This window comes from Felis catus, chromosome B4 (assembly GCF_018350175.1).
Source record: "Felis catus isolate Fca126 chromosome B4, F.catus_Fca126_mat1.0, whole genome shotgun sequence".
Lineage (NCBI taxonomy): Eukaryota > Metazoa > Chordata > Mammalia > Carnivora > Felidae > Felis > Felis catus.
The window spans coordinates 43,501,469-43,526,712 of record NC_058374.1 but is presented as its reverse complement, the minus strand read 5'-3'; the positions used below and the strand labels follow the sequence as shown (position 1 = coordinate 43,526,712).

Here is a 25,244-nt window from a genome sequence, read left to right as displayed (position 1 = left end):
TTTTAAAAATGCAAAAAAAAAAAAGGAAACTACATTCTTTTGTACAAAAACACTTAAAAGATTAAAAAAACAAACAAACAACTTGCCCTAGTCTTTTGTATGAAAGAAGACGGTAGAGACACTGGAATGGAGTAAGAGACAACTGAGACCAATTTTTATCCTTTTACTGAGGAGGAAAAAAATATTTAATATTTTTGTTGTATAAGGAATAGCGCCTAAGGCAGGTACTTACACTCCTGACCTCAGCCCCACACACTCCTGTTTGAATAAAGCTATAGGACAGAGCAGAGTTGGAACTGAAAAGAAAAGGAGGGTAGAAGACACACAGATAGACAGACTGAAGGGAGCACGGGGATGCGGAACGAATGACGGCCACACGCGTGCCCAACACTTTTTAGCCCCTGCAGCGGATCAGAATGACGCCGACCGAGTCTCTGCGCGGGCTGGTGACCCTGCCAGGAACGCAGGAGAAAACGTTCAGTACCGAGGGAGCGACGACAAAGACCCCGGGCCACGGCCAGGAGGTCCAGAGGGAAGAGAGGGGCCGCCAGATTTTGCCGCCCGTGTCACGCCCGCTAGAAAAACCCCACCTCGCTCTCCCGCTGCGGAGGCGGACCCGCGTTCCACCCACTTCCTTACGGTTCCACACGGTCTGTTCCTCCTCCCGGAGAGCTGAGGCCCCGGCTATGTACTCCACTCCAGGATAAGGCGGAGCAGTCCTACTTCTCTAGACTGCCTCTTTTTATAAAGATTGGATCAGGGGAAGTGAGAAAAGCGAGAACCGTAACTTTTAAAAATGAAGGTAGAACCCGGAGAAAATGTCACAGCTGCCGCCATGTAGCACCAGCAACCAATTCTTGCACTTTTCTTCCCTGTCTCGGTAATCCCCTCTCCAGAAGATTTACGTAATTGGAACAGCTCTTTCTTCCCTGTAAAGTCTGCTGCTACCAGGTTATAACCTGGACAGTGGAGAGTGTCCGCCTTCGGCTCCTGTGTGCGAGAGGGCCGCCTTAGGTCTCCTTGAGGACGTTTATCTTGGCGCAGATCTTGAGGGCAGGGCCCAACTTGATGTTCATGGCACTCATGAGATGTTCCTCTTTAAGTAATAAAAGGGCCTGTCCATCAATCTCCTGGGAACGGAACTCCTCTGCAATCTCTTGGCAGCCTAGAAGGAAATGGGGGGAATACACATGAGAAACCACATAGGGGCACCCGAGGATACGAGGGAGAAACTAAAGATGAAAACGGGCGCCTGGGTGGCTCAGTCGGGAAAGCATCCGACTTGGGCTCAGGTCATGATCTCACGGTCCGTGGGTTCAAGCCCTGCTTCAGGTCCCGTGTCTCCCTCTCCCTCTGCCCCTCCCCTGCCCGTGCTCTGTCTCTCTCCAAAATAAATAAACATTAAAAATTTTTTAAGTAAAAATTAAAAAAATAAATATGAAAACAAAAAGCCTCGGGGCCCCTGGCTGGCTGTCGGTTGAGCATCAGACTCGCGATTTCAGCTCAGGTCATGATCTCGCAGTTCGTGAGTTCAAGCCCCCCCGTCTGACTCTGCATACACAGCATGGAAACCGCTTAGGATCCTCTCTCTCCTCGCTACCTGTCCACCATCTGCACGCTCTCTTTCTCTTTCTCTCCCTAAAATGAACATTTAAAAAAGCCGAGATAAAAGAAGAATGACAAAGTTGTCCAATCATAGAAATAATAGCCTGAGCAAGGAGGAAAAGGAAGGAGCAAGATCGACCTGTTTTCCTTCATAATAGCAAAAAACAAAGTTCGGAGCCTTTGTGGCAGTTTTGCTTAAGGACCCATAATCCACACAGATGGCAAAGCGGGTACAGTGATTTTGTTTTCTGGAGAAAACCATCCTTTTTCCAGAGTAGCTTATAAACAATCCTGCCTTGAAGAGCGTGGAGTTAACAACGGCCCCTCATTTCTTAGTCCCTTTAGTGGGAAAAAGTCTTATATCCGTGACAGGTATCACAGTCACACACACAAAAATATACTTTATCCAAAAATTATCGGTAAGAAACACGAAGGTGAAAATCAAACACTGCAAGACTGCTGACACAGTTGAGGACAATCAACCCAGAAGGAAATTAAGAAACCAGGCTGTGGACAAGTAACTTGGGCAACGATCAAGAGTAGAGCCTTCATCATACCGTACTTCAGTCCCTACTGCTTAAGAGTCCGTCACGTTCCCTGTCACGAAGGCCCACACGGGGTGACCTAAGGAAACTCAACCTGTATGGGATCCGGGTTCTGCCGGATAGAACCTCAGTACCTTGTAGAGAAGCGATGAACTCATACACCTCTTCTACGCTCCAGCGGCTCGGATTGCTGGACAGGAACACAGGGTTGATGCCATGTAATTCCGGCGTCGGTGGTACCGTATTGGGGGTCCCCAGGTCACGTTCTCCATGCCCAGTTCTCACAGATAAAGGCCCAGGAGATGTCGGAGAGAGTGCTTCGTCGTAACTGGAATTATCCGAACCCCTGCTAGAGTCCTCTTGACCCTAAGGAGAGAATCCCAAAGCAGTGAGATCATGAATACGGGGCGTGAGGTGTCCCCCTGCCCTCCCCAGCCATTGGGGTTTGAGCCAATAATTGGGCAGAGAGGAAAACCTAGCATCACCGTGAGGGAAAAACCCGCGCTTGGTTTGCAAATGCCTAGTCACTAGCCCACTCTCAAGTCGCTTTCAAGTATATGTTATCACTTCCTCGATTCTCCCGTCTTCCAACAATTTGGGTTTTCCCAAATGTAATGTCGAGATTAACGGATACGTGAACCAGTCATCAGGTGAAAGGAGACAAGAGATCAGGATCTCTTGGAATTTCAAGTGATACAATCAATACAAAAATGAGTTCTGGTCTCCTGCTGTCTTTCAGCTGGGCAAAGGAATCGCCCGGTAGGGGAGGACCAAGGGAAAAGGACCACTTGAAAGGGAGCTGGCTCTGCACCGGCAGCTCACCCGGTGGCGCTTGCCCTGGATCTTGGCGCGGGCGATGTCGGAGGAGCTACGGCGGGGTCCACGCCGACGAACACGAGCATAGTTGGCTTCTTGGAACTCTTTCATTTTTTTCCTCTTCAGCCGGAACTGGTGACTACAGCTCACGTTATACCTACAGGTCAGGGCACGCGCCGGACGTCAAAGGTGCTACAAAGACTACCCTGCTACCTTTCGCTAAACGTGAATCGGTGTCTTAGGAACCGACTCGGGGACGAACGGGCCAGCAGACAGGCAAGGAGGCTCATTGAACGATCAGCTGTGAGATGATCCCAGGGAAGGAAGGGGGGGCGCCCTGCTGGACGGAGGAACGGGTGCAGAAGGTGAGGAAGGGGTGCCCGTGGTACCTCTTAGCGCAAGTCATGGAGCAGAACCTCTTGGAGCCGCGGAACTGCTCTGCGGGAGCATACTTCCCGCAGTACTCACACTTCAGGAGATTCGCCTTCTTATCCAGCTCTGGAAAACAAGGCCTCGCTGCAGAGCGGTCACCGGTTCCGCTGCCGCTCAGGCCGTCGTGCGGCCCACAGTTGACTAATCACTCTCAGGGTTTGCCCCCCACGGAGCTACACGACCTAAGTCAGAATCCCTACAACCTGAAGTTCAGAATCCAAAACCATAAAGGTGTGGCCCTCAGGAACGTCCCCGGGCTTCGGACTTCAGGCCGACTGTTTCCGTTTTCGATGACTAGCTTTGGCCTTTTTTTCCTTGTAATGTTTTTTTTAACGTTTCTTTATTTATTTTGAGAAAGAGAGTGCGCTTAAGAGTGGGGGAGAAGCAGAGAGAGAGGAGAGGGAGAATCCCACGCGAGCTCCACGCCACCGGCGCAGAGCCCGATTCGGGGCTCGAACTCAGGAACCGTGTGATCAAGACCTGAGCCTAAGCCAAGAGTCGGACGCTTAATCAACTGAGCCACCCAGGTGCCCCGAAGACGAACTTTATCCTAATTCATACTCTCAGATTTCAGATAAGACTGCATTAGCGAGCAGGACAGAGGAACTAATTACTAACTACAAAGATACAAGATCCCTCTCCCAACAACAGTTTACAAAAGCCGTGGGGGAAATGTAAACAGAGTCCTAAATGTACTTCATGTATAAAATCTAGACTAAGGAGAACTAGGGGTGCCTGGGTGACTCAGTCGGTTAAGCGTCCAACTTCAGCTCAGGTCACGACCTCACAGTTCCGGAGTTCGAGCCCCACATCGGGCTCCCTGCTATCAGTGCAGAGCCTGCTTCAGATCCTCTCTCTCCCTCTCTCTCTCTCTCTCTGCCCTTCCCCCACTCCACGCTCACGCTATGTCTCTCAAAAGTAAACGTAAAAATTTTTTTTACAAAAAGAAGTATCCTATTTTGTTTTTTTTTTAATGTTTTTATTATTTATTTCTGAGAGACAGAGAGAGAGAGAGAGAGAGAGAGAGAGAGAGAGAGAGAGAGAGAGTACAAGCCGGGATGGGGCAGAGAGAGAGGGAGACACAGAATCTGAAGCAGCTCCAGGCTCTGAGCCGTCGGCACAGAGCCCCACACGGGGCTTGAGCTCACAAACCATGAGCTCATGACCTGAGCCAAAGTTGGAGAAGTCTCCTCTTTGAGATCTTTTGAAAACTGTATCCTTACAGTAAATAATTCAAGAGGTTAGCTGGAAAAAACTACCCTAATCCTCTGGAACTCCTCTTGTGTGATTCTACACATTCTGGTATTTAATATAGTTGCCGTGTGTGAATGGACTTCACATAATTCCCACCTTAAATAATTACTATTTTACACTGAGTCAAACACATCTCCGCGAGCCTCCTTCCCCAGATGGGTCTCTAAATTAATACTCACCAGCCGATGGGCTGTCCCCTCCCAAGGGGCCACCTGACTGATTCTCATTCAGCCCCGTCGGGAGGCCGGTCTGCAGCGGCTTCTCAGACTCTTTCAGTAACTGAGAACAACCCACCTGTGCCAGACAAAGTTTACAGGGAAGTCAGCCCGACTCCCTTCTGCTTCTCGATAGCTTTCCCCAGCGTTCCTCGGCCGTCTCTGCCTGGTTCTCTGAGTTAACCCAACCCTGGTGCAGAGAAACCTGTTCAAGAGGACAATCAGGAGTGCCTAACTGGCTCTTCTCCCATAAGCCCCTGGGAGACAGGTTTCTACCTCGGCTGTCCTCTGCCTTCCAAAGTCGCAGAACACCGGCATTCTGGTCCTGGTTCTGCAAGGGCTGGCAACCTAGAAAAAGTCCCTTAACTTCTCCACCACACGTCTCTTCGTTCTCATACAACCCAGTGTGTGGAGCTAAACACGAACAGCTTTTTCCTTTTCTTCTCCTCTCCCAACATTGCCATTTTTTCTGGTCTACACATAATCTTCCCACTTCCCTTCCTTCTTTTCCTTCACAACTCACTATGCGCACAACAGAACTGGACCATTCTCTGCCAACTAAACAGTTCTGAGACCGTTGATTTTAGCGGACTTTGGAAAGACAGTAATCAGACCACGTCTCCACTTGAAAGTCCCACCTTATGGCCCTGCCCTCACCGGGAAAGGCTCTGCTCCTTCCTGGATAACGAAGCCTTCAATGATGTGGGTGAGAATCTGGGGCTTCACGATGGCCTGTGGGGGTTTTGAGTCACCCATCTGTCTGGACACCATGGCTAGTGTAGGAGGGGGTGCTGACGGGGCAGGAGCCAAGGCTACTAGTTCACTGCTTGGAGTATTAGCATTCACACCGGTCACTGGTTCAGCTTTCTCTGGAAAACAAACACAGACTAAGGAGCAGACCGGGGATGACATAACTGGTCCATCTGTTCGCCAAGCCAGTGTGATCTGCCACAATGATACACGTTCACCTCTGAGCATTCGCCCTGGTGTCCGTTTTTGGATCCACTCATTCATCCAAGTTCAGGCCCGTATTCCCGTATTCTCCTGAACCAGATTTATCTTTCGGCCCGCTCCGAACATTTCTCTCATCTCTGCACTGCACAAGTCAGTTACTCACCTCCAAGACTGCTCTTCTCCTCCAGGGCCTTTGGGCTCTCTGCTGCTGGAGATGCCTTGGCAGGAAGCATTGAACCCAATGTGGAGACATCGTCTCTCTCCTCCTCAGATTCTGCCTTCCGTTTGACAGCCAGCGTCTGGGGTTTGCTCTATCAAGTGAAGAACAGGAAAGAAATCAAGATATATGAGTGAAGGAGCATAAAGAACCTCCATTACTCCCATAATACCAGCGAAAATTTTCTCATTTCCAGATTCCCCAATTGGTATACTCCCCACGGTACACTAAGATTCCCGGTCATTCCCAAGAAGTGTATCTTCTACATCAGGACAAAAGAAAACGTCACATGTAGCCCTGACCTAGACCTCAGAACCCTGGCTCCATTCTGGCCCAACCGAGAACTACTGTTTTTCCAAAGATCCATTTAAGTGATCAAGGCTATCTTGATCTAACTTAGTAGAGATCCAAAAACCCAGAATGAATTCAATAGCAAACTCAGGAGTATGAAGTACAATTACATACATTAATGTCTCTCTTACAAAAGGAACGAATAAGTACCAGTACCTTAACCTTCTATTAATGTCTCCCTTACAAAAGAAGCAAACACTATTATCTTTTTCAGTTCTAGGGTTTGTAACAAATAATGGTCACCGATGAAACAAGACGATGATTAACAGAGCAACTGATGCAGTAACTTATTCACACACGCGCGCTCACTCACTCACACGTATGAATTATGGATTTGTTATGGACTGAATGTTTGTGGTCTCCTCCTTCCCAATTCATAAGTCCTAACCCCAGTGTGGCTGTATTGGGAGATGGGGCTTCCAATGAAGAAGTTAAGGTTAAATGATAAATATCAGTATTTTAACTTCTCCAATTTTTTTTTTTTGAGAGAGAGAGAGAGAGAGCGCGAGCGCGAGCAGGGTCGGGGGGCAGAGCGAGGGAGGGAGAGGGTCCCAAGCAGGCTCCATGCTCAGTGCAGAGCCCGTCACGGGGCTCAATCCCACAACCCGAGGATTGTGACCCCAGCCGAAACAAGAGTCGGATGCTCAACCCACTGAGCCACCCAGGCTCCCTTCTTCTCTTCATTCCCCTCCTAAGTTAAGCTCTGTTTCCACTGAGCCCCAGGCCCACTGGAAGGTGACCGTGCCCTCAAAACCATCAGATGGCACTCACCGGCAGGTGCACGGACTGCATGTAGAAGGCAGCAGGTACCTGGGCTACGACAGGTGAGGAGGTGGTAGCCCCGCCCTTTACCACGTGCGCCGTCCCCTGCACAGGAGCAAGGGTCATCCCGGAGGCCAAGGCGGGAGGGCACTCTTGCGGCGCGCCAGGAGCCTGGGACGAAGGTGGCGAGGAGGCCAAGTGGGCCTGACCAGGCTGCGCTGTGCTGGGCATCCCCCGGGAAGTAGGTACGGCGGCCGCCAGCTGTGCCAACCCCAGGGCCTGCGCCTGGGCTGTCCCCGGCTGCCGGGTGCCCACGACTTGCACGGGGATATGGGGTGGTGGTTGCTGGGTGGCCGCCATCTTCGCAGCCCCTAACTGAGGAGGCTTGATAGGTGCTCCCGGCGGCTTGGACTGGATGGGGATGGGCGGCTTGGGGGTCGGGTCGGGCGGGAGGGACAAGGGTGAAGACTGAAGCATGGGCTGAACCACCAGGGTCTGGGCTTGCTGCTGGGACTGGGAAGGCGGGACCTGCTGAGTAGGCGGGACCTGCGGCGGCTGAGGGGCAGTGAGAGTCGTGGCCGGCGGCGGGGGCGGCGGCGGCGGCGGCGGTGGGGGCGGCGGCGGCTGCTGCTGTTGCTGCTGCTGCTGGGCCAACTGGAGGTGGGTGGCGGTGTGAAGGAGCTGGGACTGGCGGTGCTGGAACTGCTGCTGGTGGTGGATGGCGATCTGCTGCTGGATCACCACCTGTTTCTGCTGGAGGTGGATCTGCTGCTGCTGCTGGATCAGGGAGTGGGGCTGGATCTGCGTGTAGGTGGCTGCAGGAACCGCCCGAACGGGACGGAGGGGAGGAGCAGAAAATCACCCTCGTTACCGACGAAGAGTAAAACCACCCTTCCAAAGCGCGCTTGCTCTTGGTATCGCGCGGCGACTGCAAATCTAACCTGCGGCGGACCCGAGAGCGCGCTTGGGTCACGCTCTTTCGTCTGAGTCAGACATTACCACCTCTGTCTAGAATGGAGGACCTCAAGGAAAGAACTCGAGAGCCCTCGGTAAGTTCTTGTATCCATCTTTTATTCCCTTTGCTATGCTAAATCCTGCTAGTGGGACCCAGCAAAGGAGAACGGCTGGCCCACCTTCTGTGCGACTGGACCGGACTCCTCAAGGGTTGAGTCCCCGCTTTCTTCACTTTTTTACGTCCCTAGAGCCCAGCCCAGTGCCCAGCACATGAGAAAGACGTAATAGTGGCTGAAAGAACGAAGGTCCTCAGAGGTAAAGATACCAACATTTTCCGGTGAATGCCTCGGTTTTCCAGACTCATCAGTTTAGGTCACCACCTGTGGGGGTCTTTAAGAGTCGCAGCTATAATCTCTGACTTTACCCAGGTTCCTCCCCTGCAAGTGGAGCTGACAATCCCCCCCCACCCCCCCCCTTATTCTCCCAGATTGTCCAGAGAGCGTATGTGAGACAAAAGCCCTTTAGAAATAGAAGCGCTATGGTACGTAAATACCTAGGTATTAGTAATACAGCCGATAATTAACTCCTAACTTTTTGTAAGTAAATCATCCCAACACAGCAACGACCAAAGTGCTAGAAACAAGGCAGGCAAACATAAACCTTACCAAGTAAGGTGCACACATCTAACTCTATCTAACCACAGTCTAAAAGCAAGTACAGGGGCACCCGGGTGGCTCAGTTAAAGCGTCCGACCCTTGATACCGGCTCAGATCGTGCTCTCACTGTCATGAGATCGAACCCCACGTCGGGCAGAGCCTGCTTGGGAGTCTCTCTCTGCCCCTCCCCCACTCGCATGCCCCTGCTGGCGCGCTATCTCAAATATCTTTTAAAAAGTGAAAAAAAAAAAAAAACTTAAAAAATAAAAGAAGTATAAACCATTTGGGGTTAATATTATTTATTCTTTTTTTACCCTTATCATTGATACAGATGATCACAAGGTGACTATATTAAACTGTGCTCTGCTTGCTAGTCCGAAGTGCTCCGCTCTACCCTGGCTGGTCCAACTAATCATCATTAAACAGTGAGAGGAGAAGTCATCCCTTAAGCTAAATCCTAAGCTCCACGAGGACAAGGCCTCTGTTTTTCAAAGATGCATCCCTGAAGCACCTGGGTGGCTCAGTCGGTTAAGCGTCCAAAACTCTTGATTTCGGTTTCAGGTCGTGATCTCACGGTTCGCAAACGAGCCTTAAGTCGGGCTCTGCGCTGCCAGCGCGGAGCCTGCTTGGGATCCTCTTTCTCCCCCTCTCTCTGCCCCTCCCCTGCTAGCGCTCTCGCTCTCTCTCTCAAAATAAATAAACTTAAAAAAAAAGACACAGCCCTAACACCTCCTACAACACAGGAGGCAATTCAGTAAGAACGGGGGAAATGAATGGGCAGGGTGGGTAAACTCAGCGCCTAAGAAGGGAACGAAGCAATTGTTTGTAAACCGATTGCTGCCTGGTGGAAAACAGGGCGCGATCTAGCTCTGTTACCAGTCCCCCTCTCTCCCTGGACGAATATGATCGAGGCTGATGCGATTTTTCTTCCCTTTCACTACTCCAGGACCAAGAGAAGCAGGAAAAAAGGCAAAGAAACGTACTCTGAAGATTTCAAACAAGTTCTGAGAGAATGATGCCGTTACGAGAGGTGACAAGCTTACCTGAGCTAATAAGGGTCTGGCTGGGAGCAGGTGTAGCTGTCCGTGTCAGGTTCATGCCCACGTTCTGCTGACCAGCCCCATCTGCTTCTGCCTTCTTGGCCGCTGCACTTTCTGCTTCCGTCTGGCTTCCCTGACTCACAGTCACTGTCTGGGCTGCAGGCAAGGGCTGCACCACTCCTGTGCCCTTCCTGGGACAGCTCCCACCACCACCCATTCCTGAGGAAGGCAACTGACCCAAGCCCCCAGGTGCCTGGCCACCTCCACCTGGACCCATGGACCCTGGGATGCTACTTCCGCTGCCTCCACCAGCTTGACTGAGGTTCAGGGACTGGCCTGAAGCCCCAGAGGATGCCTGAGCCACAGCTAGGGCCTGGCTAGAGGCCTGGGAGAGGCTAGACACAGGGGAGGCTCCAGGAGGAACGGCCTTCTGAGCAGAGCCTTGCATTTGGGGTCCTTGGGCTGAGGCCTGTTGGTTCCTCACTGCCAAATTCTGCACCTGAAAGATAAGAAGAAAGAGATATACTGAAAAGGGGGGAACAGGAGGGACTAAGGTCAAGATTTCTATGATGATTCAGTAGCAGTGAGGATAGCCACCGATATTCCCCAGCCCCCCCCCTCAAAACTCATACCCCCCACCTTGTCAATTACATACACGAAAGTCCTTCCAGTCACTCAGGGAGGGACTCGAATCACATTTGATTTTCGGTTTCCTTCATCCACTATCAAACCCATCAGCAAGTTCACTCATTTATTCCTTCCAAATGTCTCAGATTTTCCCTTTGCTCTCCATTCATTCCTTCAACATCTACCAAATACCTACTATGCTTCAGGTACTACGTTGGATACTGGAAACGCAGGGACGAAAGACACACGATCCCTCCTCTTAATGAGTACTTTCCACCAGAAAAGACCAGAAAATCACCAGTAGCCATAGGATACTATGCAGAGATATGCACAAACTGCCATGGGAACACAGAGGAGGAAGACTGAGTCAGACCAGGGAGATCAGAGAAGACTTCCTAAAACAGTCTTTTGTTTGACCTGAGACTCGACAGGTAAGAGTGAAGGCAGAGGTTTGAAGATATAGGTAACAACATCTGGAAAACCATCAAGCCAAGAAAGAGCACAGCATTTCTGGAAATTATAAATATTTCGTTATGTGCGGGGGGAGTTAGAGGGAGTGACAAGAAACGAAGCTAGGAAGGTAGGCTCAGGCTGGCGAGGTAGAAAGGTATCAGATCATGAAGGGCTTGGTATATTAAAATTAGGAGAGTCTGAACTTCGGTTCGCAAACAAAGTTGATGTCTCCTCCACTGTTCCATTTCTAGCACCTAGCACAGTGCCTGACATAGTAAGTACTCCAAAATATGAAGAGACGAACGATGAGCGCCTAACAGATTACAGGAAGCCATTGAAGAGTATTAAGCAGAACACACAGACACAAATCTACAGTTGAAACTATTCTTTTAAATGGTGCCGACATGGGGCACCTGGGTGGCTCATTCGGTTGAGCGTCCGACTTCGGCTCAGGTCACGATCTCGCGGTTCGTGGGGTCGAGCCCCGCGTCGGGCTCTGGGCGGACAGCTCAGAGCCTGGAGCCTGCTTCGGATTCTGCGTCTCCCTCTCTCTCTGCCCCTCCCCCGCGTGTGTTCTGTCTCTCTGTCTCTCAAAAATGAATAAACGTAAAAACAAAATTTGAAAATAAAAAAATAAAATAAATGGTGCTGATAGAAGCGTCAGTCAGTACAAACACCTTGGAAAACAGTTTGGCATCATATCCTGTAGTTGAACATTCTTCAACTCCTGAAACCAGTATTACACTATATGTTAAAAGTAACCAGAATTTAAGTAAAAATTGGGAAGGAAATAAATAAATAATCAAGTTGACCATTCACACAGCCCCCAATCCAGGAATTCCGCAGGAGAAACTCTTGCTGATGTCTAAGAATGTTCACAGCAGCACTCTTCACAGGTAACAAAAGCCTGGACACAACCCAAATGACCGTTATCAGAAGAGAAGATGAATGAACTGTCGTACATTCACACAATGGAATGCTACATAGAAATCAATATTAATAAAACACAACAGCATGCAACAGTATGGACTGATCTGGACAAGTATTCCCCCAAAATTATATACAACACAAAGACTTTCTAAATTTAATTACAAAGTAAATATATATATATACATATGTATGATATATATATATATCTCAAATATATATGTATATTATATATCTGATATATATAAATATATATTATATATAATATATTATATATATATAAATATATATATTATATATATAAAAATATATATATTATATATATATCAAATATGGTATCTGGAATTTGCTTCTAAATAATCCACAGGTGGAGGGAAGGGGCCTGGCTACAATGGCCATGTGTTGACAAATGTTGCAGCTGGTTGGTAGGTACATAGGGCTCCATGTTTTTTACTGTTTTTTTCCAGAAGTGTGAAATTTTCCATAATAACAAGTACTTCTGAGAAATGTAAGCACAATAAAACTATTAAGAAAAGGGACACAGGGAAGGATGGACCTAGGAATCAGAATGATTGTGACCATGGGTAGGGGCAGGCGGTGGGTGGAACTGGCAATTGCTTATTACATCATGAAAACATACTGAGTAAATACATAAAAGTGGACCATGAATGGACCGTTGCTGACAGGATATCATGAACCAAGGATTGTGATTTATCAAATCTGATACACCAGGAGTACAATTTAAAATAATGCGGGGCGCCTGAGTGGCTCAGTCGGTTAAGCGTCCGACTTCACCCAGGTCATGATCTCGCGGTCCGTGAGTTCGAGCTCCGCGTCAGGCTCTGGGCTGATGGCTCAGAGCCTGGAGCCTGCTTCCGATTCTGTGTCTCCCTCTTTCCCTGCCTTTCCACCATTCATGCTCTGTCTCTCTCTGTCTCAAAAATAAATAAACGTTAAAAAAAATTTTTTTTAAATAAAATAAAATAATGTTAGTAACAACACATATTTTCTTATTTAAGAAACTTATTCTGGGGCACCTGGGTGGCTCAGTAGGTTAAACGACTGACTCTTGATCTCAGCTCAGGTCATGATCTCACAGTTCATGAGTTCAAGCCCCGCACTGGGCTCTGTGCTGATGGCACGGAGCCTGCTTGGGATTCTGTCTCTCCTTCTATCTGCCCCTCACCTGTTTGTGCAAAATAAATAAATCTCAAAATAAATAAACTTAAAAAAACAAACAAACTCATTCTGGGGGCACCTGGGTGGTTCAGTCGGTTAAGCATCCTACTCTTGATTTCAGCTCAGGTCACGATCTCAGCGTCATGAGATAGAGTCCCGAGTCAAGCTCCATGCTGTGCAAGGAGCCTGCTTAAGATTCTCTCTCCCTCTCTCCCTCTGCCCCCCCCCCACGCACATGCATGCGCTCTCTCTCTCAAAAAAAACCTTATTCTGATAGTAATACGGAAGATGCTTAGAGGTAGATAAGGCTGAAGTCAAGAGACCAATTCGAAAATTAGTATAGTAATTCAGGTAAAAAATAGTAAGAACCTGAGTTCAGGCAAGCAGTAAAGAAGTGATAGATTTTAAGAGATTTAGAAGAATCATCAGGATTGGGTGCTGGGGCACTTAATACGATTTGGCAATTCTACAGTTTTTTGCTAATCAGCTTTCCATAACGGTTGTTCAAAACTGTCCTAGTCTGGGGTGCCTGGGTGGCGCAGTTGGTTAAGTGGCTGACTTCAGCTCAGGTCATGATCTCACGGTCCGGGAGTTCGAACCCCACGTCGGGCTCTGTGCTGACAGCTCGGAGCCTGGAGCCTGCTTCAGATTCTGTGTCTCCCTCTCTCTCTCTCTCTGCTCCTCCCCTGCTTGTGCTCTGTCTCTGTGTCTCTCAAAAATAAATAAATGTTAGAAAAAAAATTCAAAAATAAATAAATAATAAATAAATAAAACTGTCCTAGGCTCCCTATACACCTCAGAACCACTTGCTCGTCCCCCTCTTCCTCATCACCCCTGCAGAGACAATAAAACCATTTCGAGCACCCTCCATGAGCCCCATCACCACACCTATACATCCCCCTCATAAACACCCACCACTTTCTTTTTCCCTGCTCTCCCTTCCTCCCTCCTATCAAATCCCACAGTCGGGGCCCCACCCCTCATCCTTCTCAAGGAGATTAGTCTATCAATTCCTTCCAGTGTCTTCAACCTTTCCACTAACGGTTGCCTCCCGTCACAACCGAACCCCACGGTCCCAACCCCGGCTTCATCTTCCTTTCCTGTTACTGCCAACCCGGCAGTAACTGTTCACATGCGCTGGGCCTGTTCTCACTATCCAGCCATCCCTCAAGTCCTACTACTTTGACCTCCACCCCCCACCAACTCCACTGACACGGTTCTCGATCCCTATTAGTGATTCTATCTTTCTTGCCCTCTCTACTGCATTTGACGGAGGACTTCTCACCACTTCCTCCAACATTGTGCTCCCGTCTTAATGACACCGCACAATCCAAATTTTCTTATTTCTCTGCCACTCTCTCCTACTCCCCTTTGCCAGTCCATCACCCTCTACTCGACCGTGACCCGCTCCATTTTCTAAGGCACTGTCCTAACCCTCAGGGCTCCATCTTTGAACGCTTTTCTCTTGTCAACCCATACCTTTCCCCAAGCAATCCCAAATGTTCTATGTGCCTACTACTCCTGAACGTTTATCTCCAACTCACAGACCTCCCCTCCAAGCTCCAGCACCAGATATATAAAACTGCTGACCTCCTCGCGACCCAGTGACTCACAAACACATCCGAAGGCGGCATATCCAAAAGGGTGAACTTCACCCTCAATCCCCTTCTCCAACATTCTTCATCCCCTAAGTAGCACGAGCAGCCACCTCACTGCAGTGTCAGACCCCATCTCTGGGATTCCCTCGACTCCCCCATCCACGGGATCAGTTTTCCGTTTTCAAAGATCTTCCAAGTTTTTCTCCAATCTATTCGTGTCTGTCCCTCTCCCTTGTTACTGCCCAATCCAAGCACCACCTTTCCCCCCCGACTGTTCTAACGCTGTCGTTCTCCTTATATTCGCACCGACACCACTTCCGTCTATTCTCCAGCGAGGAGCCAACGTAATCTCGAAACACACAAATGAACAAACCTCGAACCGCTCCGCGTCACTTCCAAATTTCAAATCCGTCCACAGCGTCCTCTCGCCCTTCGCAGAAAGCCCCAAACCCCAAACACTGTCCCCACCATCTTTTTTAATTCCTCCCACGTATAAAGCTCCTTCCCTCCTCTTTGGATTCAAAGGGTCTTGGGACATGAGGTGTCCCATGTCTTCACCACTCTCCTTCCAGGCAGACACCTCCCTCAAGGGTGGCTTTCTTGTTTTCCACCCCAATCCCAAGGCTAAATTAGGTCTCTTCCTGTGTTTGCGGAGCACTCCGTACTTTTCTCATGAAGCAATTATTTATTAGACCATCCAGGTGATTTTTTGTTGATAATGTCTGGTGCTTCAGTGATCTGCAATCCCTAACAGTCCAGTGTTCATGATCTTCTTGGGCATACAAGGCAGGGGAGATCTGATACACAGTAATGACGGCCAACAGTCTCAACACTCACCGCGTCCAGGCACGGCTCGAGCACTTACACCCACAACTCATTTAAACCCTCAACACAACCTGAGGTAGGTATTTAACAACAGCTATTTTATGGAAGAAGAAACTGACAAAAACGTATTAGGTCATTTGCCTGGGTCACACAGTAAGTCATGGACTTGCATTCTGACCCAAATATCAGATTCACGTCTTCAGAGTAGACACGTCTACTCTGTCCCCCCACATACTGACACTCAAATATCTGATGAATAAATAGACGGATAAATGAAAGAACTGGATACGAAGTCACAACCTCGGCCTCGGACCCCCCTGCTGTTACCATAGTCTAAAACAAAGGTCTTACCCTAGTGACTAAATGACTCCCAAGAATCTCTTCCTAGGTTCCTTTTTTTTTTAATTTTTTTTTTTTAATGTTTACTTATTTTTGAGACAGAGAGAGACAGACCATGAACAGGGGAGGGTCAGAGAGAGAGGGAGACACAGAATCCAAAGCAGGCTCCACGCTGTCAGCACAGAGCCCGACGTGGGGCTCGAACTCACGGACCGTAAGATCCTGACCTGAGCCGAAGTCGGACGCCTAACCGACTGAGCCACCCAGGCGCCCCTCTTCCTAGGTTCCTTAATTTCTCTTTCTTCTCCAGGTACATGTTCCTAGAAAATTCTTTCCAAAATACTGTCCTTACCCTATTAATCTGCTGTTCAACAGCCAGCCATGACCCCTGCTACCTATGAAGGTACTTTTCAGACTTCTCCCTGCCATTGACCTTTTCTGCCATCAGGTCTGTTGTCTCCACTTTATCCACTCATCCCCAACTCAGGCACATACAGGAGTTATGCCTTTACACATCCTGTTCTCTCTCAGTTTTCTTCTTGCTCTGAATCAAATCCTATCCACCCTTTAAGAATCTACTCAGGTATCCCCAGAGTCCCCGAGAAGGGATGCGGCCAACTCTTCTCTAAACTCATGTGTCCCTCCAAGTTAGTACCATCTACTTCGCACTTCTTTGTTCTCTAAGATCTTTGAAGACTTGACTTGCATTGCTTTCCAATCTTCCAAAGTCTCTCGTATATTTCTGAGCACATCAGTAGAAAGAGCTCAGGCTCACTATTTACTTGCTGACAAACTAAGAGAAAGAAAAAAGTGATTGTGAGATCCCAGTGGGTATTCCACCCATAAGAAGCAAAAGCTTCATGCTCGAAATAAATATACGTATTTTGGGGATAAGGCACGGGGAGCAAGGGTGAGGAAGACTGTACTGGGCACACAGCGAGTAGAAACACACTGCCGAAAGTGGGCAGCTACCGTAACTCATGAAGAGAAGGAATCAAACGTTCTTTCAGCAACTCAGCCAGGCTGGCTTCCCATCTAGCTAACTGCAGGATTCCCTTATCCTGAAGAGAATACTGCAAAGAAAGAGAATTAAGGCTTCCTGAATAAAACTGAGCCACAGAGGGCTCAAAGAATGTAAGGAAATCTACCCTGGGATGACGACAGGCTTCCCAGATCCACAGGGCTGTTTTCAGTCAAATCTACTTCCCTTCCTAACTCGAATAACTCATCGCCTATAAGGGATTCAAGTTCTATAGAAACTAAGAAACGGGGAGGAAAAAAGAATCCTGAGAAGTAGTAATGGGGTAGCAGGGCAGGCCCTGGTCTGCGGTCGTCCCTTCATCCTCCCCAGTGCCCATCCCCAGGTCAAGTGGTTGCCACTGACCTGATCTGCATCTGCATGGACTCCCGGAGACTGAGCCGATGGCACCTCCTGCTGGACTGCAGCCACCGCCCCGTTAGGCATCAGGATGAGCTGGGAGGCTAGAGGCACATTCCGGCCCAGGGTCCGGTTTACCTGCAATAGGTTTCCCAGCTGTGGCTGGCAAGGAGAGGAGGAAGAGGAAGAGCAAAGGAAAGAGAACAAGAGGGAAAGAAGAAAGACAGAAGAAACGGAAGGGAAGGACCACAAGACAAAATAAACAGAAGATACGAAACTGCTAAGCCCTGCCCCTTGCCACACCAACCCAGGAGACCCTTATTCTCCATATGCGAGGAGCCATCCAGAAGGAAACCTAGAATGTACATAAAACTACAGATTGATATCAAAGAGTCAAACATCAAAGACGTTGAGACAATGAGGACTTCAGAACAAGTATGTATGTATATAGTAGGTAGACAGGCTAAGAGATAACACTTGGTTTGTGTACTTGAGCCACAGGTTTAACGACTGGACTATACGTGACGCTCCTTGAGTCAAATGTTAAGGCGAACATCTAACTTAGGATCTCGATGTAATCTGCAGGCTACCCGTGGATACTGAGCATCAATTCTACACATAAGTAAGGCCTAGGAGGCAGATCAGTGTGTCTTAACATATCGGGGTAACCGTAGTTAAGTCAAATAGCTTTCACTCAAGTCTGTTTGCCAGGGCCACTCACAGTTATGCCCCGGAATGATGGTGGTCGTGTTGGTGGCTTACCCGTAGATACATCTGGGCCTGAGACTGGTTGAGAGGTGGGGAGGTGGTGTTCCCCAGTAGCACAGATTGGGTCAAAGTGGTAGCACTGGGAGAGCTCACACTCTGCGATCGGCTGATGAGCTGGGCGGCCGACGTGGTGGCCAGATTGATCTGCGTGATACAGAGAGGAACCAGGCTAAGGCTTTGGGCGGGGGTCAAAGGAAACATACACCACGGACAAATTCAGAGTGACACAGTCAAGAGCAGAATATCTCATTTTCAGAACCGGGGTGGCGGGGGGCGGGGGGGGAATGAATAACACCTTCCCATCCATAACCGTCATCCCAGCTACTGTAGGGGTATTACCGAAGTAAAGAAACCAGTCCCTACCCACTGGCATTAACGGCTGGGAGGGGAAAGGAACAAGAATGGAGCAGACTTCACATCTCAGGAAAGGGTCCAGAGATCGGTCCCTTCCCTTTGTTATCTCCTCTTCTCCCCCCGGGGATTTTCTTCCTCCTCTCTCAGACCTCCTCCTTAAGGGTCCTATATAGATTCAAGTCAGTTATTTCCCTTTCACTGACATTCTCTACGTCAGAGCGGTGAATACTATTGACGGCTCAATAAGCACTCTCCGACTGGCTGCCCAAAGCTGTTTACCCCAGAGACAAAGACCCAGGACAGGGTGCCACTTGGTGGGAGGAGGCAGTACTCACTGAGGCCTGGGTGGTGGTAGTCTGCTGCTGTGTGGTGCTGTTTGGGGAGCTGGCCTGCCGACTGGCAGCGATCGTGGCCTGTTAGAGGGGAAAGGAAACAAGAAAGAGCAGAGACAACGAAGGAGAAGACTCGGAATCTTCTAAGCGCCAGCACAAAAGGAATCGAGACTTCGGGTAAGAACCCAGAGACTACCACGGAGCAAGGAAGAGTATATTCGCTATCCCAATAACGCTGGCATTACCACATCCGCTAGCCTAGTAACTCCCCCGTAACTCCCCCTGGGGCGGGGGGTGGGGGGGGAGATCCAGTAATCTGTCCTCCTCCTCCTCCTCCTCCCACTTTCTCTTAGGCGGAAGAACCTGTGATCAGATCATATCGAGTCACTCGCAGGTCTGGTCCGCGGCCGTCCCACACAAATATAAGGCGAGCCACATATATAACTTTCTAGGACGCACGCTTTTGAAAAGCGAAAAGAAACAAAATAAGCTTTGATTTTACTTAAGCCGGTATCTCTCATTTCAACGTATAAGCAAGAGAAACAAACCACTCAGACAGTTTACTTTTTTTTTCTACGCGAAGACCTTACGATCCATGTTACCATTTGGACTAGTCCTGTTGTCAAGAGCTCACTAGCTACACACGGCTGGTGGCCGCCATATGGGACAGCGCAGTTCGAGAACACAGCCATTCTATCTCCCAGCTCCTACTGCAACCCCAGAGACTGAGATCCCTTCGTCCTCCTCCAGGAGGGCAGGAGGCAGAAAGACACTGTTGCCAGCCGGACTTAGTGGAGGAGGCGGTACGCCCCTACCCACCTGGAGCGCCTACCCCCTCCCTCTTGGGCCAGCCGGCTGCTGACCTCTCACCTGCTGGACGGCGGCCAGGCTATGCAGCTGGGCATTGCTGAGCTGCTGCTGGAGCATGAACTGGTGGAAATACTGAGCCGCGTTGGGCTGACGCTGCAGTGCCTGCAGAGCCTAAGAGGAAAAAGAGAGGATCAACCCAACCCACTCAGAAAAGAATCGCTTGCAACTCCTATTCTATGCAAATGACTGCGATCCTCGGAAAGGGGAGGTTTAAGGAGGAGAGAAACAAAAGAAGAGGGGGGAGTGTGGCGAAATCAACAACCATCGGAGTTGCCCCTTTTTACAGGAGAACTAGGAAGTTCACACAGTCTTCAAAAAACAGAGAAGCAATTAATTCTGTCCTGCTCTAGTCTTGTAGGTAAAGACAAGCAAAGCAGTGTAACTCACATGAACTCTTAATTCCCAGAATGGAATGTGGAGAAGCATGCGATGTAGTAAGGAAAAGAGCGAGGGCTGGACTAGTTGAAAACAATTAATGAAAAGAAAAGAAGAGGCATCAGGCTGGCTCAGTAGGTATAGAGCATGGAACTCTTGGTCTCAGGGTTGCGAGTTCAAGCCCCAGCTTGGGCGTGGAGCTTATTGAAAAAAATAAATAAACAAAGGGGCACCTGGGTGGCTCAGTGGGCTGAACATCTGACTCTTGGTTTCGGCTCAGGTCACGATCTCACGGTTCGTGAGACGCAGCCCCGCGTCGGGCTCTGCACGGGCAGCGCAGAGCCTGCTTGGGATTCCCTCCCTCCCTCCCTCTCTCTCTCTCTCTCTCTCTCTGCCCCTCCCCAGTTCTCTCCCACCCTCTCTCTCTCAAAATAAATAAATAAACTTAAATAAATAAATAAATAAATAGGGGCGCCTGGGTGGCGCAGTCGGTTAAGCGTCCGACTTCAGCCAGGTCACGATCTCGCGGTCCGTGAGTTCGAGCCCCGCGTCAGGCTCTGGGCTGATGGCTCGGAGCCTGGAGCCTGTTTCCGATTCTGTGTCTCCCTCTCTCTCTGCCCCTCCCCCGTTCATGGTCTGTTTCTCTCTGTCCAAAAAAATAAATAAACGTTGAAAAAAATATTTAAAATAAATAAATAAATAAATAAATAAATAAATAAATAAATAAATAAAACAAAAATAAGAAGAAAAACTAAAGAGAACAAAAAAATAAAAGACCATACGCTAGGGATACAATAACGGTGAGAGAGCCCCAAGCAGTTGAAAATGATGAAAAAGAGAGCAAACAGGGGCTTGTGAAAGATTCTGTTAGTACAATTTTCCAACAGCTGGCATTATAAGGATGATACTGGTAATGCAGTTTTAGTATTGACTTTAGGATATTACCGTCTTCTTATTCTTTAATAATTAGAACTATTCTTACGATGTGCATAGTTATTCTAGCAACCAAGCTATTTTAAGTAAAATGCCCCGTTCCCAAGCAGATTTTTTTTTTAAACGTGGAATTTCACTATTTATCAAAAAATAAAACTCTGAGTCTCAAACTTCCATTACTCAGGGTGATTGACAAGAAAGACCAAATATTAAAAACCTGACAATCCACGAAGAGAAGTGGGTAGTCAGAATCTAGCTACATGAACTGAATGATAGACAAATCCATGGTTTAAAGACTGAATTTCATTCTCTGGTTGCTTGGTCACACTGTTATAAACCCCTAAGATTCTCAGGGCTGGAAGGGGCGTTAGTCGTCACCTAATCCAACTGCCCCGGTTTGCTGAAAAGGAGCTAAGAGCAATTCTCCCCCAGCACCCGTGCCGACCCCAAGCCCAGACTCACAGATCACAGCCCCTCCGAGTTGAGCCTCACCTGCACTGCTTGCCGTTCATACAGCGACATCTGAGCTATCTGGGGCCGAGAGCTGCCCCCAGAGCTGGAGCTCCCATTGGTGGAGTTAGAGTTCTGCTCACTCTCCGTCTCCATGATACTGGTCCAGGGTCCCCAAAGCCGGCGCTCTAACTCAAGACCTAGAGGAAAGTAGCGAAGGATTAAAATTTACACCGGATCTCACACTACTACTTCTTGTTATTATTCAAGCTATCTAAGACTCTTCCTCTTCTTTCCGGTAGCCATGATTCCTTGGGTTTTTGAGAATTACCAAATCTACAACACACACAACCATATGTTCCCCCTACCATCGTTTGAAGGTACGCAGTGTCTCAAAAGAAACCTTCACATAGTCCCTTGGGACTGTCACTAACTAGCAAATGGCTAGAATTCAAGACTCCTAAGGCTAAGGCTACCTTACATTCCCGCAAGCCACTTAACAGTTATCTCCTTTTTGTCTGGATCCGCCACGTCATTATCAGCATCATCTTAACAATGGTCACCAGGCACTGAGAAGCCGCCAGGTGCCTCCTCTCACTGACTAGCTCTTCATCTCCATTATTTTTCACAGAGCTTTGAGGTAAACAGGATTATCCCCATATTATCACTGCAGAAAGGAGGTTTTCTGAGGTTAAAGTTGGGCTAGGAAGTATCAGGTCTTTTACGTGAACACATGCTACCTCCTCAAACAAACAAACAAAAATCTGTGCTTAAGGCAGTGTCATTGGGTTTGAGTATTCATTGTCCTCATTTTATGGAGGAGGGGCTTGAGATACAGGTATGTTAAATGCATCATGGAAGGTCAGAAAACTTGGAAGGCAGAGGGGCCCCTGGCTGGCTCACTCAGAAGACCATGCAGACTCTTGAGTCCTGAGTCAAGCCATGAGTTCGGAGCTTAAGGATGGGTGCAGAGATTACTTAAATAAATAAAACTCAAAACAAACAAACAAACCAGCAGGTAGAACTGGGCTACAGCCCAAACAGCTTCCTGGTTCCGGCTCAGGCTACTATTTTTTTTAAAAAAAATTTTTTTTTTCAACGTTTATTTATTTTTGGGACAGAGAGAGACAGAGCATGAACGGGGGAGGGGCAGAGAGAGAGGGAGACACAGAATCGGAAACAGGCTCCAGGCTCCGAGCCATCAGCCCAGAGCCTGACGCGGGGCTCGAACTCACGGACCGCGAGATCGTGACCTGGCTGAAGTCGGACGCTTAACCGACTGCGCCACCCAGGCGCCCCTGGCTCAGGCTACTATTAATCACACACTGGGCATGTCACTTTCCCTGCTTATACCTCAGTTTCCCCATTTGTAGACAAATCTTCACAGTTGAATGTACTGTATCATTTTCACAAATGGACTCCCACATATTAAACAGATGAAACACACAGCAATGAAAATCTTCAAGAAAGTAAGATTCAACTTTTTGGTGCACTTAAGCAGACAGAATTTACGCCACGGAGGGGGGGGGAGGTCTACGATAAAATTTGCAAACAGACATGAAAACAGTGCTAAGAACCAAGCAACGAGACAGGAGATAAGAAATAAGAAATAGGCCTCCAAACAGCACTAAATGACCGTAAGGCTTTTTTTGGTTCATTCTTATTTTTTTTTTTTTTCTCTCTCTCTTTTGTTAAGCCTGGACACTATATTCTCTACCTCTGTGGCACGGGGCCACTAGAAATGTTAGGTCAGCAAAGCACTATTTGGTTTAGGAATGTAAACATCAAACCAGAATTTCTGCTAAGGCCTGTCAACAGGTTTATTAAAATGGACTGATCATAATGATTACATCCAAAACACAACAAGGTAGACAAAATCTAACCGTTTGGCCCCGGAAACAGAGTTAGGGAGATTTCTCAGTATTCCATTCGGGGCATCATCTGATCGCATCATCATCCCCCAAGTACTCTACCCATCTCTGTAGGTGTGGCAAATGTCACTGCAAACATGGATATAACCCAAGAAGCACCCAGGGGAAACCCTATCAGCCTCAACTCCGGTTACCTTCTCCCACACCTTTCGCCAAAATATCAAAGCACTCAACAGATACAGACCCGTGAATCCTCATTATCAGCATGTGAAGGGAAAAAAAAGTGGGTAAGGATTAGAGGCAGCATGGCAGAGTTGTATATAGAGATCAATGGACTTAGTTCACTGGACTCAGAGACAGGAGTCCCCTTTACTAGCTGCAGGATACATTAATTCCTACATTCATTGGGAGAAGTGCTAATAAACCGCAGGATCCTAAAATGGAAGTCGGAGTAATATTTTTTTTCAGAGTGTGAGAGGAACACAGAGATGGAAAGGGACCAGCTTAGGGAATAACACCAGGAGAAACTGACATCAAGAGTGGGATTCCTGGATCTCAGCCACGTAAATCTGTTCATCTGTGATCAATGTTGGGACTGCAAAATTAAGTAGAGAAAATGAAAACAACAAAAAGTTTGGGAGGCACCGTGAATTTACATTTTCGGAATCATGCCAGAAGAGAAAAGAGCAAGAAGGTGATCCACGGAGGTCCCCACAGTAGCTCAACTGTGGTCACCCTGAACCGTAGTAGTTGGGTGTGTATGGACTGGATTGGGTTGGGTTGGTTTAGGACGGACCTCTGGCGGGGAGCTAGAAAAGGATAGTGAAGTGGACCGGATACTGGGCCCATTGAGCCAAGAGCTGGAGGGAATAAATTTCCCTAAACACAAAACTCCGTCTTGTAGAAAGTACCGGGCATAGGAAGGGCGGCAGGAGAAGGGGGTGGTTGGGAGAAGACTGTGCCAAAGAAATGGAAGTGATCTGAAGAACAGGGATAAGTAAGCGCCCACGGGTCCTCGCTGTACACAGAACCCTGATGAAAATGAGGTTCCAAAGAGGAATCAAAGACACCGAGGGAAGGGGGCAGATAGAGCGGTGCCAGGCGTGAACTGACCCAAGTGAGCTGGGAGACGTGCCTACTGATAGCAGGGAGCCAAGCAGGAGAGGGGCAGACAGAAGTCAAGGAACTGGGAGCCCGAGGCACCAAGCGGACCATCCAAAGCAGGGAGATTACTAGACAGCAGGCTTGGATGGGAGAACCAAAGTCAGAGAAGGAAAAATGAATGAGAAAATGAGCAGTCAGAAGCAACTAGGGTGACGGACAGACGGCGTGAAGCGCAGCGCAATGAATAGCAAGAAGACTTGGACCGACAGAGCCGAAGGACCGCAGAGCTCAGCGCTAGAGGTAGGCAGGGAAAGAAACTGGGGGAGGTACCTGGGGCGTTACACAGACGGAGGTGGCTGAAGAAACATCCCCGCGCAGCCAAGCCCCCAGAGGTCCTGCCCCTCCCCAGCCCGCGGCCGCCCGGTTACCTTCGCGCCCGGCTCCGCACCGAAGTGCTCCCGGGGGGCGTCCACCTCATGTGCCGGGGTCCCCAGTCGCCGGGCCGGGCGGGGGGCTCGCTCGGCCTCCGCGGCGGGCTCCCCTCGCCTCCTCCCCTTCCTGGAGGGGCGGGGGCGCCGAGGGCGGGGTGGGAGGTGCCCGGCGCGGCCGCGGCTCCCCGCCCCTCCCGCCGCTCCGGGTGCGGGCCCGGCCGCGGCTCTGCCAGGCCTCCGGGGCTCGCTCCGGGCCTGTCACTTCCTGCCGGGCCGAGAGGGTGGGGGCTGCAGGCCGGGGGCTGCGGGCCGGGCTGGAGGAGGGGGCTGGCGGGGAGGTGCTTCCGGGGCAGCCGGACCCCTCCCCCGTCCCTCCCCTCCCCTCGGCGCCCTCCTCCCACCCCTCCTCCCTCCCGCGCGTCCCTCGTTTCCTGCCGGCGCCCGTTGCCATGACGACGCCGCTCCCGGGCCTCTGCGCTCTAGGCCCCGGGGTTGTTGTTTCCCCCCCACACCCCCCCCCCCCCCGCTCTCTCTTTCTCCTCTTTTTTTCCCTTCTTTCTCTCCGAGTTCTGCGCGCCGGTTGGAGGGACGAAACTGAGAAAGTGCTGGCCTCTAGTGGGGAACTCACT

At 49.3% G+C, this 25,244-nt stretch overlaps 1 protein-coding gene and 1 long non-coding RNA gene across 5 annotated transcripts; one reads left to right on the top strand and one right to left on the bottom strand.

Moving 5' to 3' along the window:
* Positions 1–147: 147 nt before the first annotated feature.
* PHC1 (polyhomeotic homolog 1) lies at positions 148–24,759 on the bottom strand. Of its 4 annotated transcripts, XM_045061343.1 has the most exons (16): positions 24,613–24,759; positions 21,252–21,409; positions 19,452–19,562; positions 18,585–18,662; positions 17,890–18,039; positions 17,134–17,289; positions 10,039–10,300; positions 9,805–9,957; positions 7,161–7,966; positions 5,985–6,132; positions 5,525–5,736; positions 4,832–4,946; positions 3,356–3,464; positions 2,973–3,123; positions 2,285–2,516; positions 148–1,165 (listed from the first exon to the last, which is right to left on the bottom strand). In XM_045061343.1, the coding sequence occupies exons 2-16, from the start codon at positions 21,363–21,365 to the stop codon at positions 1,011–1,013; spliced, it is 2,952 nt and encodes a 983-aa protein (XP_044917278.1). In that variant the 5' UTR covers positions 21,366–21,409; positions 24,613–24,759; the 3' UTR covers positions 148–1,010. The 4 variants fall into 4 exon arrangements, with proteins under 4 accessions (XP_044917278.1, XP_003988428.2, XP_044917277.1 ...); XM_003988379.5 differs by having other exon boundaries at positions 9,805–10,300; XM_045061342.1 differs by having other exon boundaries at positions 9,805–10,300; positions 17,134–17,265.
* LOC123386526 lies at positions 7,966–11,399 on the top strand. The gene is made up of 3 exons (XR_006600524.1): positions 7,966–8,420; positions 9,093–9,791; positions 10,635–11,399. It is a non-coding gene; the product is annotated as an uncharacterized LOC123386526 (long non-coding RNA).
* Positions 24,760–25,244: the final 485 nt, after the last annotated feature.

Bases quoted from the DNA above. Each gene is read 5' to 3' on its own strand.
- PHC1 (XM_003988379.5), bottom strand. From the start codon at position 21,365: ATGGAGACGGAGAGTGAGCAGAACTCTAACTCCACCAATGGGAGCTCC. The intron at 19,563-21,251 runs GTGAGGCTCAAC...TTTTCCTCTTAG, and splicing joins ATGAACGGCAAGCAGTGCAG to GCTCTGCAGGCACTGCAGCG. The intron at 17,290-17,889 runs GTAAGCCACCAA...TCTCCTTGCCAG, and splicing joins AGGCCCAGATGTATCTACGG to CCACAGCTGGGAAACCTATT.